Source organism: Dasypus novemcinctus, chromosome 19 (assembly GCF_030445035.2).
Source record: "Dasypus novemcinctus isolate mDasNov1 chromosome 19, mDasNov1.1.hap2, whole genome shotgun sequence".
NCBI classification, from domain to species: domain Eukaryota; kingdom Metazoa; phylum Chordata; class Mammalia; order Cingulata; family Dasypodidae; genus Dasypus; species Dasypus novemcinctus.
In genome coordinates this window covers 19,946,648-19,959,295 of record NC_080691.1, presented here as the reverse complement: position 1 = coordinate 19,959,295, position 12,648 = coordinate 19,946,648, and the positions used below count along the sequence as shown (strand labels likewise).

Genomic DNA, 12,648 nt, shown 5'->3' with positions numbered 1-12,648 from the left:
GTGCATAGATATTTATGTCTATTATATCTTCCTAGTGGATTGCCCATTTTATTAATATATAATGACTTTCTGTATCTCTTATAGCTTTTTCACATTTAAAGACTGTTTTGTCTCCTGACTTCACTATCTGAGTCAGAGGCAGTTCCTGAATAATTGCTTAAAAATACATACATACATACATACATACATACATAAGGTTTTGTCTGATATTATTATAGCTAACCCTGCTCTGTTTTGGTTACTATTTGCATGGAATATCTTTTTCCAACCTTTTACTTTCAGCCGGTTTGTATCCCTGGGTCTAAGGCAAGTCTCTTGTTAAGGAGCATATGGATCGTTCATGTTTTTTAAATCCATTCTGTCAGCCTATATCTTTTAATTGATCAGTTTAATCCATTCACATTCAATGGTATTACTGTAAATGCATTATTTACTTCCATCATTTTATTCTTTGGTTTTCATATGTCATACTTTCATTTTTTTCTTTTCTTTTTCGTTTTCATCATATTTTCATCTGTCTTTTTACTTTTTTGGTTATCCTTTCTGCTCTTCTTTCTTCTATTCTCTCCTCCAAGCCTCTCTCCTGTCTTTTTCTTTCATGCTGTAAGAGTTCCCTTAAAATTTCCTGAAAAGGTGGATTCTTTTTTACGAAGTCTCTTCGTTTCTGTTTGTTTGTGAATATTTTGTACTCACCTTCATATTTCTTTTTTTTTTTTGCTTTACATGCATCTCAAATTTATTTAAACTAGAATTTTAAAGTGGCATTATATTTACTAGGTTCTCACCCTTACCCAATTAATAGCTTGTGACTCTAGGGTAGTGTTAACTGCAAAGGTTTGAATTTTATCTACGTATTAATCCGCATAAGGTTTAATTATCCATTTACAAAATAAAAAAATCAATGTCTTTAATAAAAACAGATCACATGTGTGTTTCCTTTCCATGTCTGTAAAATGAAGGACTTTTTCTGGTTGATTTTCATTGCCAGTTTTTCAAAAATAACCTCATGGCATGAGCCCTCAGGAAGGAACTTCATAGCCAACTGGCCTTCAAAAGATAGCTATGCCTCATTCAAAATGAGGCTGCTATTTAGGAACATCAATATCCTCATTAGACTTCAATCAACCCCAAGGATGTTTTCAAAAATGTCATGTCTTTACTAACTTTCATCAAATATCCTTCTGCATTCTGCAACTTTCTTTTGCATCTTAGTATCGCCACACAACTTAGTATTGGCATAGCATTAGTAGATAGGGCCATTGTGCCTATATATATACTGGCCACCAACTCTCAAATCCTGACATAAATGGTCACCTTCATATTTCAAGGAGAGTTTTGCTGCATAAAGAACTCTGAGCTGGCAGTTTTTTTCTTTCAGTATCCTAATTGTATCATACCATTGTCTTCTCATCTCCATGGTTTCTGTTGAAAAATCTGCACTAAGTCTTACTGGGCATCCCTTGTACATGATCGTTTGCTTCTCCCTTGCTGCTCTGAGAATTTTCTCTTTTATATTTGATGTCTGGCATTCTTAGTAGTATGTGTCTTGGAATAGGTCGGTTTGGATTTGTACTGATTGAAGTATGCTGTATTTCTTGGGCATGAAAGTTATTTCTTTATTGAGAGTTGGGAAATTTTCGGCTTTTATTTTCTAAAAAACTCTTTCTGCCCTTCTCCCCTTCTCTTCTCCTTCTAGAATTCTGATGATATGTATGCTGTTGCGTTTTGTATTGTAATTCAACTCCCTGAGCCCCTGCTCAATTTTTTTCCATTCTTTTCTCTCTCTTCAATTTCAGCTGTTCTGTCTTCAGTTTCACTTATTCTTTCTTCTATCATTGAGTTTGCTGCTGTATACCTGTAATTTTTTTTTTTTTTAATTTACCTATTGTGTTTTTCATTTCCATGAGCTGTTACTTTCCTATTCAGGATTTCAAAATCTTTGTGTTTGCCCAATATATTCTATTTTTATTTTTCAAGATTTATTTATTTCTGCCCCCCTCCCTCATTGTCTACTGTCTGTGTCCATTCACTATGTGTTCTTCTGTGTCTGCTTGTCTTTTCTTTAGTCAGCACCAGGATCTGATCCTGGGACCTTCTGGAGTGGGAGAGAGGTGCTCATTCTCTTGCGCCACCTCAGCTCCCTCGTCTGCTGTGTCTCATTGTTTCTCTTCTGTGTCTCTTTTTGTTGCATCATCTTGCTGAGCCAGCTCTCTGCTCAGGTCAGCTTGCTGCACAGGTCAGCACTCCTGTATGGGCCAGCTTGCCATGCAGGCCAGCACTCTGCATTAACAGCTCTCTGCTCAGACCAGCTTGCCTTCATTGGGAGGCCCTGGCAATCAAACCATGGGCCTCCCATATGGTAGTAGATGGGAGCTCAACTGCTTGAGCCACATCCAGTTCCCCAATGTCTTCTCAACGTCATTAATCTCTTTAGCCATACTGTCTTTCAACTAAATTTAATTTTAGAAATTTGTGAGCATCTCTTTTTAGTTCTTCTCAAATCCTGTGTCTCTTCTGGGGCTCTGATATAGTCTTTTCCCTGGGTCATTTCTTTCATTTTCTTAGTGTGGCTCACAATTTTTTGCTGATGTCTTGGTATTTTATTAGAATGGTAGTTTATGCAGATGCTCAATTTCTCTCTTTCATAGGGGTTTAGTGGTGGGAGGCTCTGTGTTACTGCTGCTCTTTGATTATTGGCTCAATCTGGATCATTAGGATTATCCCTGTTAGGTGCTAAAAACTGGCCTCTGGACTCAGTCATGGGTTGCAGACTTGCTTCCTATGGCCTTGGGAAGGGAGGCTATAAAGGCTGGAAAGATCCTCTCTCACTAACTTACTTTCTATTTTCTCACATGCACTTTCTTGGTCTGTCAACAGATGGTCCTCTTTCACAGCCCCCTCAGTTCAATGCCTGGTCGGAGTGTATTTGCTGCAACAGGAACAGGATCAATGTGATATAAGTTCCTGCCTGACAGCTAAGGGCCTTGTAATTCAAACTTTCTCAGAGACAGTTCTCCAGCCTGTGCTGGCAGCCCCCTCCCTTTTCCTGGGTAGGAAATAATCCTATTTCCTTTTGCATCCTCACTGATCAGTACCATTTAGTATGGAGGGAGATTGGAAGTGCCCAACTCTTTAGTCCCAAGCTGGCTCCCAAGGTAAACAACGGCGTGGTCCCACCTGGCCTGGAAAGGCTCAGTGAACAGAGCAGACAGAATTTTTTAGTCAAAAGCTCAGACAGTCTTAGTCTGTGTCCCTCTCTCTCCCCTCTCCTGGGGAGGTGCATCCTCAACAGTTGGTCCCAGTTAGTAGAAAGGGAGACTGAGGTCAGATCTCTTTAGTGCCTAGCTGGCTCCCAAGGCAAACCATGGTGCAGCCCCACCCAGCCTGGAAGGGCTTGGGGGACACAAAAGACTAAATCTGTGGGTCAAAATCTGAGTCAGCCTAAGGCTGTGTCCTTCCTCCTCCCCTTTCTTGGGGAGGTGGGTCCATGGGGCCCTGTTTGTCTGTAGCTGGCCCAGAGACCTGAGAATTCAGAGAATTCAAAACTATCTTTAGTGTGGGGGAAGGTGCTAGCAGTAGCAGTTGCAGCCTTTACCTCACAGTTTTGCCATTGTGATTCTTTTCCTTTGTCCCTCTTTTCTGGGCAGTGTTCAGCCTTTGCCTGGTATCTTAAACCTAGAAGATTCCACCCCCCCCAGGCCTTTTCAGTCTGCCCTCTAGCTATTTTTCTGGAAGAGAAGAGAGTTTCATGATTTTCAAGTTCACCAACTTCCCAGAACTTATAATCTTCATTTCTATACTCTTCTCCAAGTCTCTTATCCTTGTTTTTTTCCTTTCAGGCTGCAGCACTCTCTTTAGTATCTCTTGTAAATCTGGTCTTTTCCTTTCTTTTCTCCTTCTGGGACACCAATCATGTGTATGTTTTCACATTTTGGATTGTCATTCAATTCTGAGACCCTGTTCCATTTTTCCCATTCTTTTCTCTTTCTGTTCTCCTGTCTTTTCCAGTTCAGATGTTCTGTTCTCAAAATCATTACTTCTGTCTTCGAGCAATTCAAGTGTGTGTTATGTGCCTCTAATTTTTTTTTTTAGAAGTTACTGGGGATTGAACCCAGGATTTCATACATGGGAAGCATCACTTAACCAATGAGCTACACATCCACTTCCCAATGAGACATGGTTTTTGCACTTTTTTTTTTGTTTTTAGGAGGTACTGGGGAATGAACCCATGACCTCATATATGGGAAGCAGCCACTCAACCACTTGAGCTACATCTGCTCTCCTTCTAATGTATTTTTTTAAAAGACTTATTTATTTTATTTTTTATTTATTTCTCTCCCCTTTCCCCCCTAACCCCCTCTTGTCTGCTCTCTGTGTCCATTCGCTCTGTGTTCTTCTGTGACTGCTTCTATCCTTATCAGCGGCACTGGGAATCTGTGTTTCTTTTTGTTGCGTCATCTTGCTGTGTCAGCTCTCTGTGTGCGGTGTTATTCCTGGGCAGGCTGCACTTTCTTTCGTGCTGGGCGGCTCTCCTTATGGGGCGCACTCCTTTGTGCGTGGGGATCCCCTACGTGGGGGACACCCCTGCATGGCACGGCACTCCTTGCGCACATCAGCACTGCGCATGGGCCAGCTCCACACGAGTCAAGGAGGCCCGGGGTTTGAATCGCAGACCTCCCATGTGGTAGGTGGAGGCCCTATCCATTGGGCCAAGTCCTCTTCCCTCTAATGTATTTTTAATTTCATCCATTATGTCTTTCATTTCCATAAGCTCTGTTACTTTTTTTCCCCTCCCACATTGTCTACTCTCTGTGTCCATTCTCTGTGTCCACTTGTATTCTTGTCAGCAGCACCAGGAATCTCTGTTTCTTTTTATTGCGTCACCTTGCTGCATCAGCTCTGTGTGTGCATGGCACCACTCCTGGGCAGGCTGAGTTTTTTGTGTGTGGGGCAGCTCTCCGTGTGGGGTGCTCTCCTTGCATGTGGGGCTCCCCTACATGGGGGACACCCCTGCGTAGCATGGCACGCCTTGCACACATCAGCATTGCATGTGGGCCGGCTCACCACACGAGTTAGGAGGCCCTAGGTTTGAATCCTGGACCTCCCATATGGTAGGTAGATGCTCTATCTGTTGAGCCAAATCTGCTTCCCTTGAGCCAAATCCGCTTCCCCCAGTGGCTTTTCAAATCTCCTTTATCTCTTTAGTTCACAGTTTCCTTCAACTTCTTGAGTAGATTTAGATTTGTGTGATTATCATTGATTAGTAGCTTTAAATCCTATGTTTTGTGAGGATTTTTAGATTGTTCCTCTGGCTAGGCCATCTCTTCTTATTTCTTAGTATGGATTGTAATTTTTTACTGATGTCTAGGCATCTGATTATGTTGATGAATTTACTCTGATAGTTTTTCTCTCTTGCCTAGGGTTTTTGTATCATGGCTCTTTTTTTTTTTTTTAAAGATTTATTTTATTTCTCTCCCCTCCCCCTGTTGTCTGTTCTCTGTGTCCATTTGCTGCATATTCTTTTTGTCCACTTCTGCTTTTGTCAGCGGCATGGGAATCTGTGTCTCTTTTTGTTATGTCATCTTGCTGTGTCTCTCCGTGTGTGCTGCGCCATTCTTGGGCAGGCTGCACTTTCTTTCGTGCTGGGCGGCTCTCCTTATGGGGTGTACTCCTTGTGCGTGGGGCTCCCCTGCGCGGGAACACCCCTGCATGGTACAGCACTCCTTGCGCACATCAGCACTGCACGTGGGCCGGTTCCACACGGGTCAAGGAGGCCTGGGGTTTGAACCGCGGACCTCCCATGTGATAGACGGACGCCCTATCCACTGGGCCAAGTCCCCTTCCCCATTGCTCTTCTTTGATTTTTGGTTCAATTTAGTTCTAAGTCTTTAAAATTGCCCAGCTTAATTGTACAAAGAATGGGACTGTATAATACAGTTAATCCTATAGTGGAAGATGGACTGTGGTTTACTAATACAGGCTGTTAATAATTGAGTAAGTTGCAGGAAAAATATACTAAATATAAGATACTGGATATAGTTAGTAGTAATATTTTGATGCTGCTGTCATAGTTTGTAACAAATGTTTCATAACAATGCAAGGTGTTGGTGGTGGGGTCATATATGGGAGTCCTGTATGCGTGTTTGATTTGTAAGTTCACAACTTTTACTATACATTTATTGTTTATATAGGTTCACGTATGACTGATATACGTCAATTTTTTTTTTTTAGGGAACCAAATACTTCTTTATGGTGAACCATAGTCCTATTTATCTGACTACAATGAAATGAAACTAAAAATCATTAACAGGAGAACTGGAAAACTCACAAATATACAAAGTTAAAAAAAAAAAATACACTGCTAAGGAACCAATGGATCAAAGACAAAATCATCAGGAAATGTGGAAATACCTTTTTTTTGTATTTTATGTGTCATTTTATTTTTGGAAATACCTTAAAAATTTTTATTTTAACTTTATTTTTAAATAAGTTTTAGATTACAGAAAAGTTACATTGAATATATAGGGCATTCCCATGTATTCCACCCTCACATTTTCCCGATAACATCTTATATTAGTGAGGTATATTTGTTACAATTAATGAACAGATTCAATATCTACTAACCATGGTCTATAGTTTACATTATGGTTTATTCTTTGCATTGTACAATTTTATAGGCTTTGGCAAAATGTATAATGGCCTGTATCCATCATTGCAGTCATGCAGAACAATTCCAATGCCCTAAAATGCCCTATGTTCTACCTATTCTTCCTTCCCCTTCCCCTCAGAACCTCTGGTAACCACTATCTTAATATCAATGTTATAAGTTCTTCCATTACTACAATAATGTCTTTTTTTAAAAATTTGGTTTTTGGTTATATTCCCCCCTTATGTTAAATTTTTTTAACGACCAAATTATCAAAATAGGGTCAGTGACTCACTAATTGGGCATAGATCTGATCCAAGGAGTCTGGGACATGAGACAACAAAAAGCGTTTTTTTCTTTTTGCAGTTTTCCATCCTGCCAGCATATGGTGCTCTTTAGCAAATCTTTCCAGGGAGATGTCTCAACCTCCACTTGCCTGTGACCCTGGTCTTGCCAGATTTGAGTTTCAAAGCAGGCTCTGCTGGCCAAACTCACTGAAAAGGAACTACTCTCCACTTTCCACTGCACCATCCCTCTTCCCAGGGAGGATAACATCCATTCCCTTTTCAGCTGGCTGCAAGTGAGTCATGGGTTTTATCCAGGCCGTCTGTCTTGAGGGTAGGGGATGGGTGCCATTCCTGGCCATGGGGCTAGTAATTCATGATTTTCACTTTAGCTTTTTCATCTCTCTTTCCCTCACTGTCTTAGGTGATATGCAGCACTCTCCAGGTCTGCAGGTCCCCAAAACAGCTCCCTTGGACAACTTTTTGCCCTTCCTCCATTGTTTTTGTAAGAGAGCTGAGACCTGCCTACCTATTCTGATGCCATCTTCCAGGAAGTCCATTTGCTTTGATTTTGAAAATTCTTTAATTCAACAGATACTTCTTGACCACCTACATTGCTCTAAACTTGGTTTTATAAACTGGACACTCCCAACTCTGGTTGAGATTATAGTAGGGATCTTAAAGGGGCAGCAATTTTTTTAAAATCCTAAAATAAATTCTATAAATATACAAAGTAATTTCATTAATATCATATGTGCTTGAACCAAAATTGCGGTGAAGTCAATGTCTCTAAACACGTTCATTCCGTGAAGTCTTCTTAGACCTTGTCTTGCTCCAAGCTCCTTTTAGCATACCATCACATCTAGGCAGACAATTACAAATTCGATTTTGAACCCTTCTTTTCCTGAGCTCTTCCTGGATATTAACCTTAATGTGTTTCTAACAGAATTAGTCTAATTCTGTTAACTAATAGAATTAGTTTTTCCTCATGCCTTACCTAAATTGTTAGTGGCTTTAAATCTCAAAATTATATTTGATATCTTCTTTTTTTATTTGTTTTCTACCTTTTTAAATTTTTATTTCTCCCCCCTCGCCCCATTTCTGCTCTCTGTGTCCATTTGCTGTGTGTCTTCTGTGTCATATTCTCATTAGGTGGTTCCAGGAACCCATCCTGGTATCTTCTGGAGTAAGAGAGAGGTGACCATTCTCTTGCTCCATCTCTGCACCCTAGTTCACTGTGTCTCATACTGTCTATTCTCTGTGTCGCTTTCATTGTGTCATCTTGCTGCATCAACTCTCTGTGTGGGCTGCACCACTCCTGGGCAGTCTGCCCTCCTGAGCAGGGTTGTAATCCTTGTGTGGGGGTCTGTCCTTGTGTGGGGGACACCCCTGTATGGGGGAGACACTTCTTGTGTGCAGCAGCACTCCATATGGGCCGGCTCATCACATGGGCCAGGAGGCCCTGGGTGTCAAACCCTGGACCTCCTATATGGTAGGTGGAAGCTTTACCCATTGAGCCATAGATGCTTCTCTGATTTCTTTTTTTTTTATAGGTACATATTTCCTTTTAAATTTTTATTTATTTACTTATTTATTTTTTCTCTCCTTTGCCCCTTCCCCCTTTCCCCTGTTGTCTGCTCTCTGTGTCCATTCACTGTGTGTTCTTCTGTGTCCACTTGCATTCTTGTCATGTGGCACTGGGAATCTGTGTCTCTTTTTGTTACGTCATCTTGCTGCATCAGCTCTCTGTGTGTGCAGTGCCACACCTGGGCAGGCTGCACTTTTTTTGCAGCTCTCCTTATGGGGTGCAATCCTTGCCCGTGGTGCTCCCCTATGTGGGGGACACCCCTGCATGGCATGGCACTCCCTGCACGCATTAGCACTGTGCATGGGCCAGCTCACCACACGGGCCAGGAGGCCCTGGGTTTGAACCCTGTACCTCCCGCGTGGTAGGCGCATGCTCTATCAGTTGAGCCAAATCCACTTCCCTCCCTTTTTTATTGTGGTAACATATATATATATGTGTATATATATATATATATATACACATATATAAAACACAAAACTTCACATTTTAACTATTTTTAGGTGTATAATTCAGTAATATTAACTACATTCTACAATATTGTACTACCATCACTACGATCCAACACCAAAACATATTCATCTTCCCAAAGAGAAACTCTGTACTCTTCAAGTAGTATTTCCTCATCACCAACCCCAGAAATCGGTAACCAGTAATCTACTTTCTGACTCTATGAATTTGCTTATTCTAGATATGTCACATTTGTGAAATCATACAATAATTGCCCTTTTGTGTCTAGCTTATTTCACTCAACATGAGGTCTTTAACGTTTATCCATGTTGCATCATGTATCAGAATTTAATTCCTTTTTATGCCTAAATAATGTTCCATTGTATGAATATTCCATATTTTGTCTACCATTCATCTGTTTATATCTGCAATCTTTTTTCACTTATCCACAACTAGTGCTTCCTCATATATTGTTTAAATCTTTTTTTTTTCTTCTTTTCCATTTCTTCTATCAATACTCTATCTAGTTCTCGTCCTTATCACCTCAATCCCAGGCTATCAAAAGGCCTCCTAATTGAGCATCCTGCATTTGATGCTGCTTTTATTTATCGAAAAGTAATTATAAAGACTAGGACAAACAAGGGGAATGTGAGTGATACATTATGTAAAATAATCTCAAAGTAACTGAGTGCAATGAATACTGTAGTTCCAATCATGAAAAAAGTTTACAGGAGAGGATAAGGATAAAATGCAAAGAAGAACACTGTTCAGTTGTTAGTAATAGGATAAGGGGTGGTACTCTAAACATGTTGATTAAAGTACCTGACATATCCATTGCCTCTCCAGAAGGAAAATTCCCTGCTTAGGGAAGCTCTAGGCAGTCACATTTGGTACCGTATCACCCTCCTTCCTCCTCAACCCACTCCTACTCCCAAATATAGCTGACTCATACTGAACTGTCCTGAGGTCTCCAACAGTCTGTGAGGTGCATCAAAAACTGCCCCAGAAGAGAGGACTTGGACCAGACTTTTGCTCTCAGGAGTCTGGACAGAAAAATGTAGAGAAAATAGGGATGTTAGTAGTGAAAACTAATAGAAAGTATATAGAGAGAAAGACCATAGTGTGAGATATGGACAATAAGGGGACATACATAAACTAAGGTTATGAATATGCCAATCCAGAGAATAAGGAAACACAATACGATAGAAGACACAGAGATGAGAAATCTGGCTGGCAGCAGAAAGACAGAGCAAGAAGCAGATGCAGAGATTCATCAATTCATGTTATTGGTGCTGTGTTAATATCAAGAACTTGGCTCTGCCCTTTAACAGTTGTGTGGCCTTGAGCAAATCCCTCTTCTCTCTGAGCCTTTATTTGCTCATTTGTGTAAAGAGGAGTCCCTACCTTACTGGGTTGTTAGGAGGCCTAAATGTGTTAATACATGTAATAGTGCCTGGTGTATAGAAAAGACTTCATAAATGTTAATAATATTATATTCATAATCATTATTCACAGTTCCTGCTGCTGAGGCCCCAGAAGCTTCCCTGGACCAAAGGTTCTAAACCTTGGGTTTTTATGTAGTACAATTCCTTTACTGCTCTAAGTATCCTTTCAACAAAACCCCTCTGTTCCTTGCAACGCAAATAGTCAAAAAAAATATAGGTGGATTTTTTTTTATAAGTGGATTTTTAAAAGCCTCTAATGTTACATATTTTTTTTCAATAAGAAAACATTTAAAATATAAGTGTATTTAAAAGTCTATTTACAAATGCAGATTTTATTATCTTACTAACAGGGAGAAATCTTATCATCACTAGAAATACATATAGCAGTTCTTTTTGTATTGAGTAAGGTGGCTCACTCAAGAATATCATGGAAGAAAAACAGGGAATTAGAATATAACTGTGAAAACAATTCTTGATGTCCTAAGTCGGAAAGCTTGCTCAAAAAGCTTCCTCTTTCTTTCTGTAAATTCACAGTCTTTTACTATACACTTATTGTTTATGTATGTTCATGTATGAATGATATCCTTAAAAAAATTTTATTTAAAAAAATCCTCTTTCTGCAACTTTTTTTTCCCTGACAACCACTTTATTTGCTTTCAAGTTATGCATTCAATTTTTATATATTTTTTCTATATTTGATTTTTTTAAAAAAATTTATTTCTATCCCCTCCCCCCCAGTTGTCTGCTCTCTGTGTCCATTCCTGTGTATTCTTCTGTGAACGCTTCTATCCTTATCAGCGGCACTGGGAATCTGTGCTTCTTTTTTGTTGTGTCATCTTGCTGTGTCAGCTCTCCGTGTGCGTGGTGCCGTTCTTGGGCAGGCTGCACTTTCTTTCGCGCTGGGTGGCTCTCCTTGTGCTTGGGGCTCCCTTACATGGGGGACACCCCTGCGTGGCACAGCACTCCTTGCATGCATCAGCACTGTGCATGGGCCAGCTCCACACGAGTCAAGGAGGCCCGGGATTTGAACTGCGGACCTCCCATGTGGTAGGCAGACACCCTATCCATTGAGTACTTCCCTATATACTTGATTTTAATTTGGGTTATCTTGTTTTTCTTGAATTTCTGTATGTGTTTGTCCCATCTCATCTAGCAAGACTATGAACTCTGGAGAAGATGGACTTGTCTCCTCCATTTCTTTTACGATGGCAGTTATGTGTAATGTAACAAAAAGGAGATATGAAATAAGATGATATAGATGCTGGAAAGTCAAGTCCCAACTGTCTCACACCTATATTTAGATAAGTCAGTAAACCTGTCTCAGACTCATGGCATTTCTGTAAAGGGGAGATGTTCTCTATCTGATTTCAAAGCCCATGGGATTATTCACTTTGCTTCTCTCACTCTGATGGATGAAATTCATGAAAAGTTTTATAGTTACATCCTCGGACATATGCAGTACAGCTCATATTCAAAACTAAAATTACTACACGGACAGTGATGAAATAACAATTGGTAATGTCAAATGGTCAAGGCTACCTAATCTTGATAAGTGGAAGGTATTTACCTTCTGACAGTTTATCTTGAAAGCAGTGGTTAGAATTAGCTTTCAGGTAATATTTCATCACTTATCATAAGCTACCAGAGTTTGTCCCCAGCTTGCCCCCTAGCAAGTTCATTAGCTAAAGTTAACTTGTTACTACTCATTGGCAGACTGTGAACTTTTACTAGGACATAGAAGATTGTGACTCATATTTATAGCTCTGACATGCATATAATTTAAAGCAAAAATCTCATCTGGCTGAATTTTGAGGATTTCAGCTTAAACTCTGTATTCTCCTTTCCCCTCCCCCAGTAATATATTACTGTAAGTAGCATAAATTAAACAAAATTCCTTACAGGTTACATTTTTACTCTCTTTTGTAGAATAATAATAACAATAATTTTTTTCTATAAATTGTCCAAGTAAAATAGTAAGGGTTGTAATTAGTGTGTCTGAACAAAGAGGATACTGAAAGAATCAAAATCACTTACTTGACATTTCTGACGTAACTGTCGTAGTTCTTTTATAACTGGGGCTAGAGCTGACTTCTTTTCAGATACCAATGAATTCAGTTTTTTCACCTGTTATTTAAACAAAAAGCATGATGTCTCAAAAAAAAAGGAATTCAAAAGCAGAAAAACACTACATGCATAAAGGTATTTATTGCAGGGTTATACAGAAGAGTAAAAAAATCT

General features: G+C 39.8%; 1 protein-coding gene across 4 annotated transcripts in view; it reads right to left on the bottom strand.

Annotated features, from left to right (window-relative positions):
- IFT81 (intraflagellar transport 81) overlaps positions 1-12,648 on the bottom strand; it is a 137,558-nt gene that overhangs the window by 37,912 nt on the left and 86,998 nt on the right. For all 4 annotated transcript variants that reach the window (XM_071209788.1, XM_071209790.1, XM_071209789.1 and 1 more), the window contains exon 14: positions 12,445-12,534. In XM_071209788.1, coding sequence (XP_071065889.1) covers positions 12,445-12,534 — 90 coding nt within the window. The remainder of the gene's footprint in view (positions 1-12,444; positions 12,535-12,648) is intronic.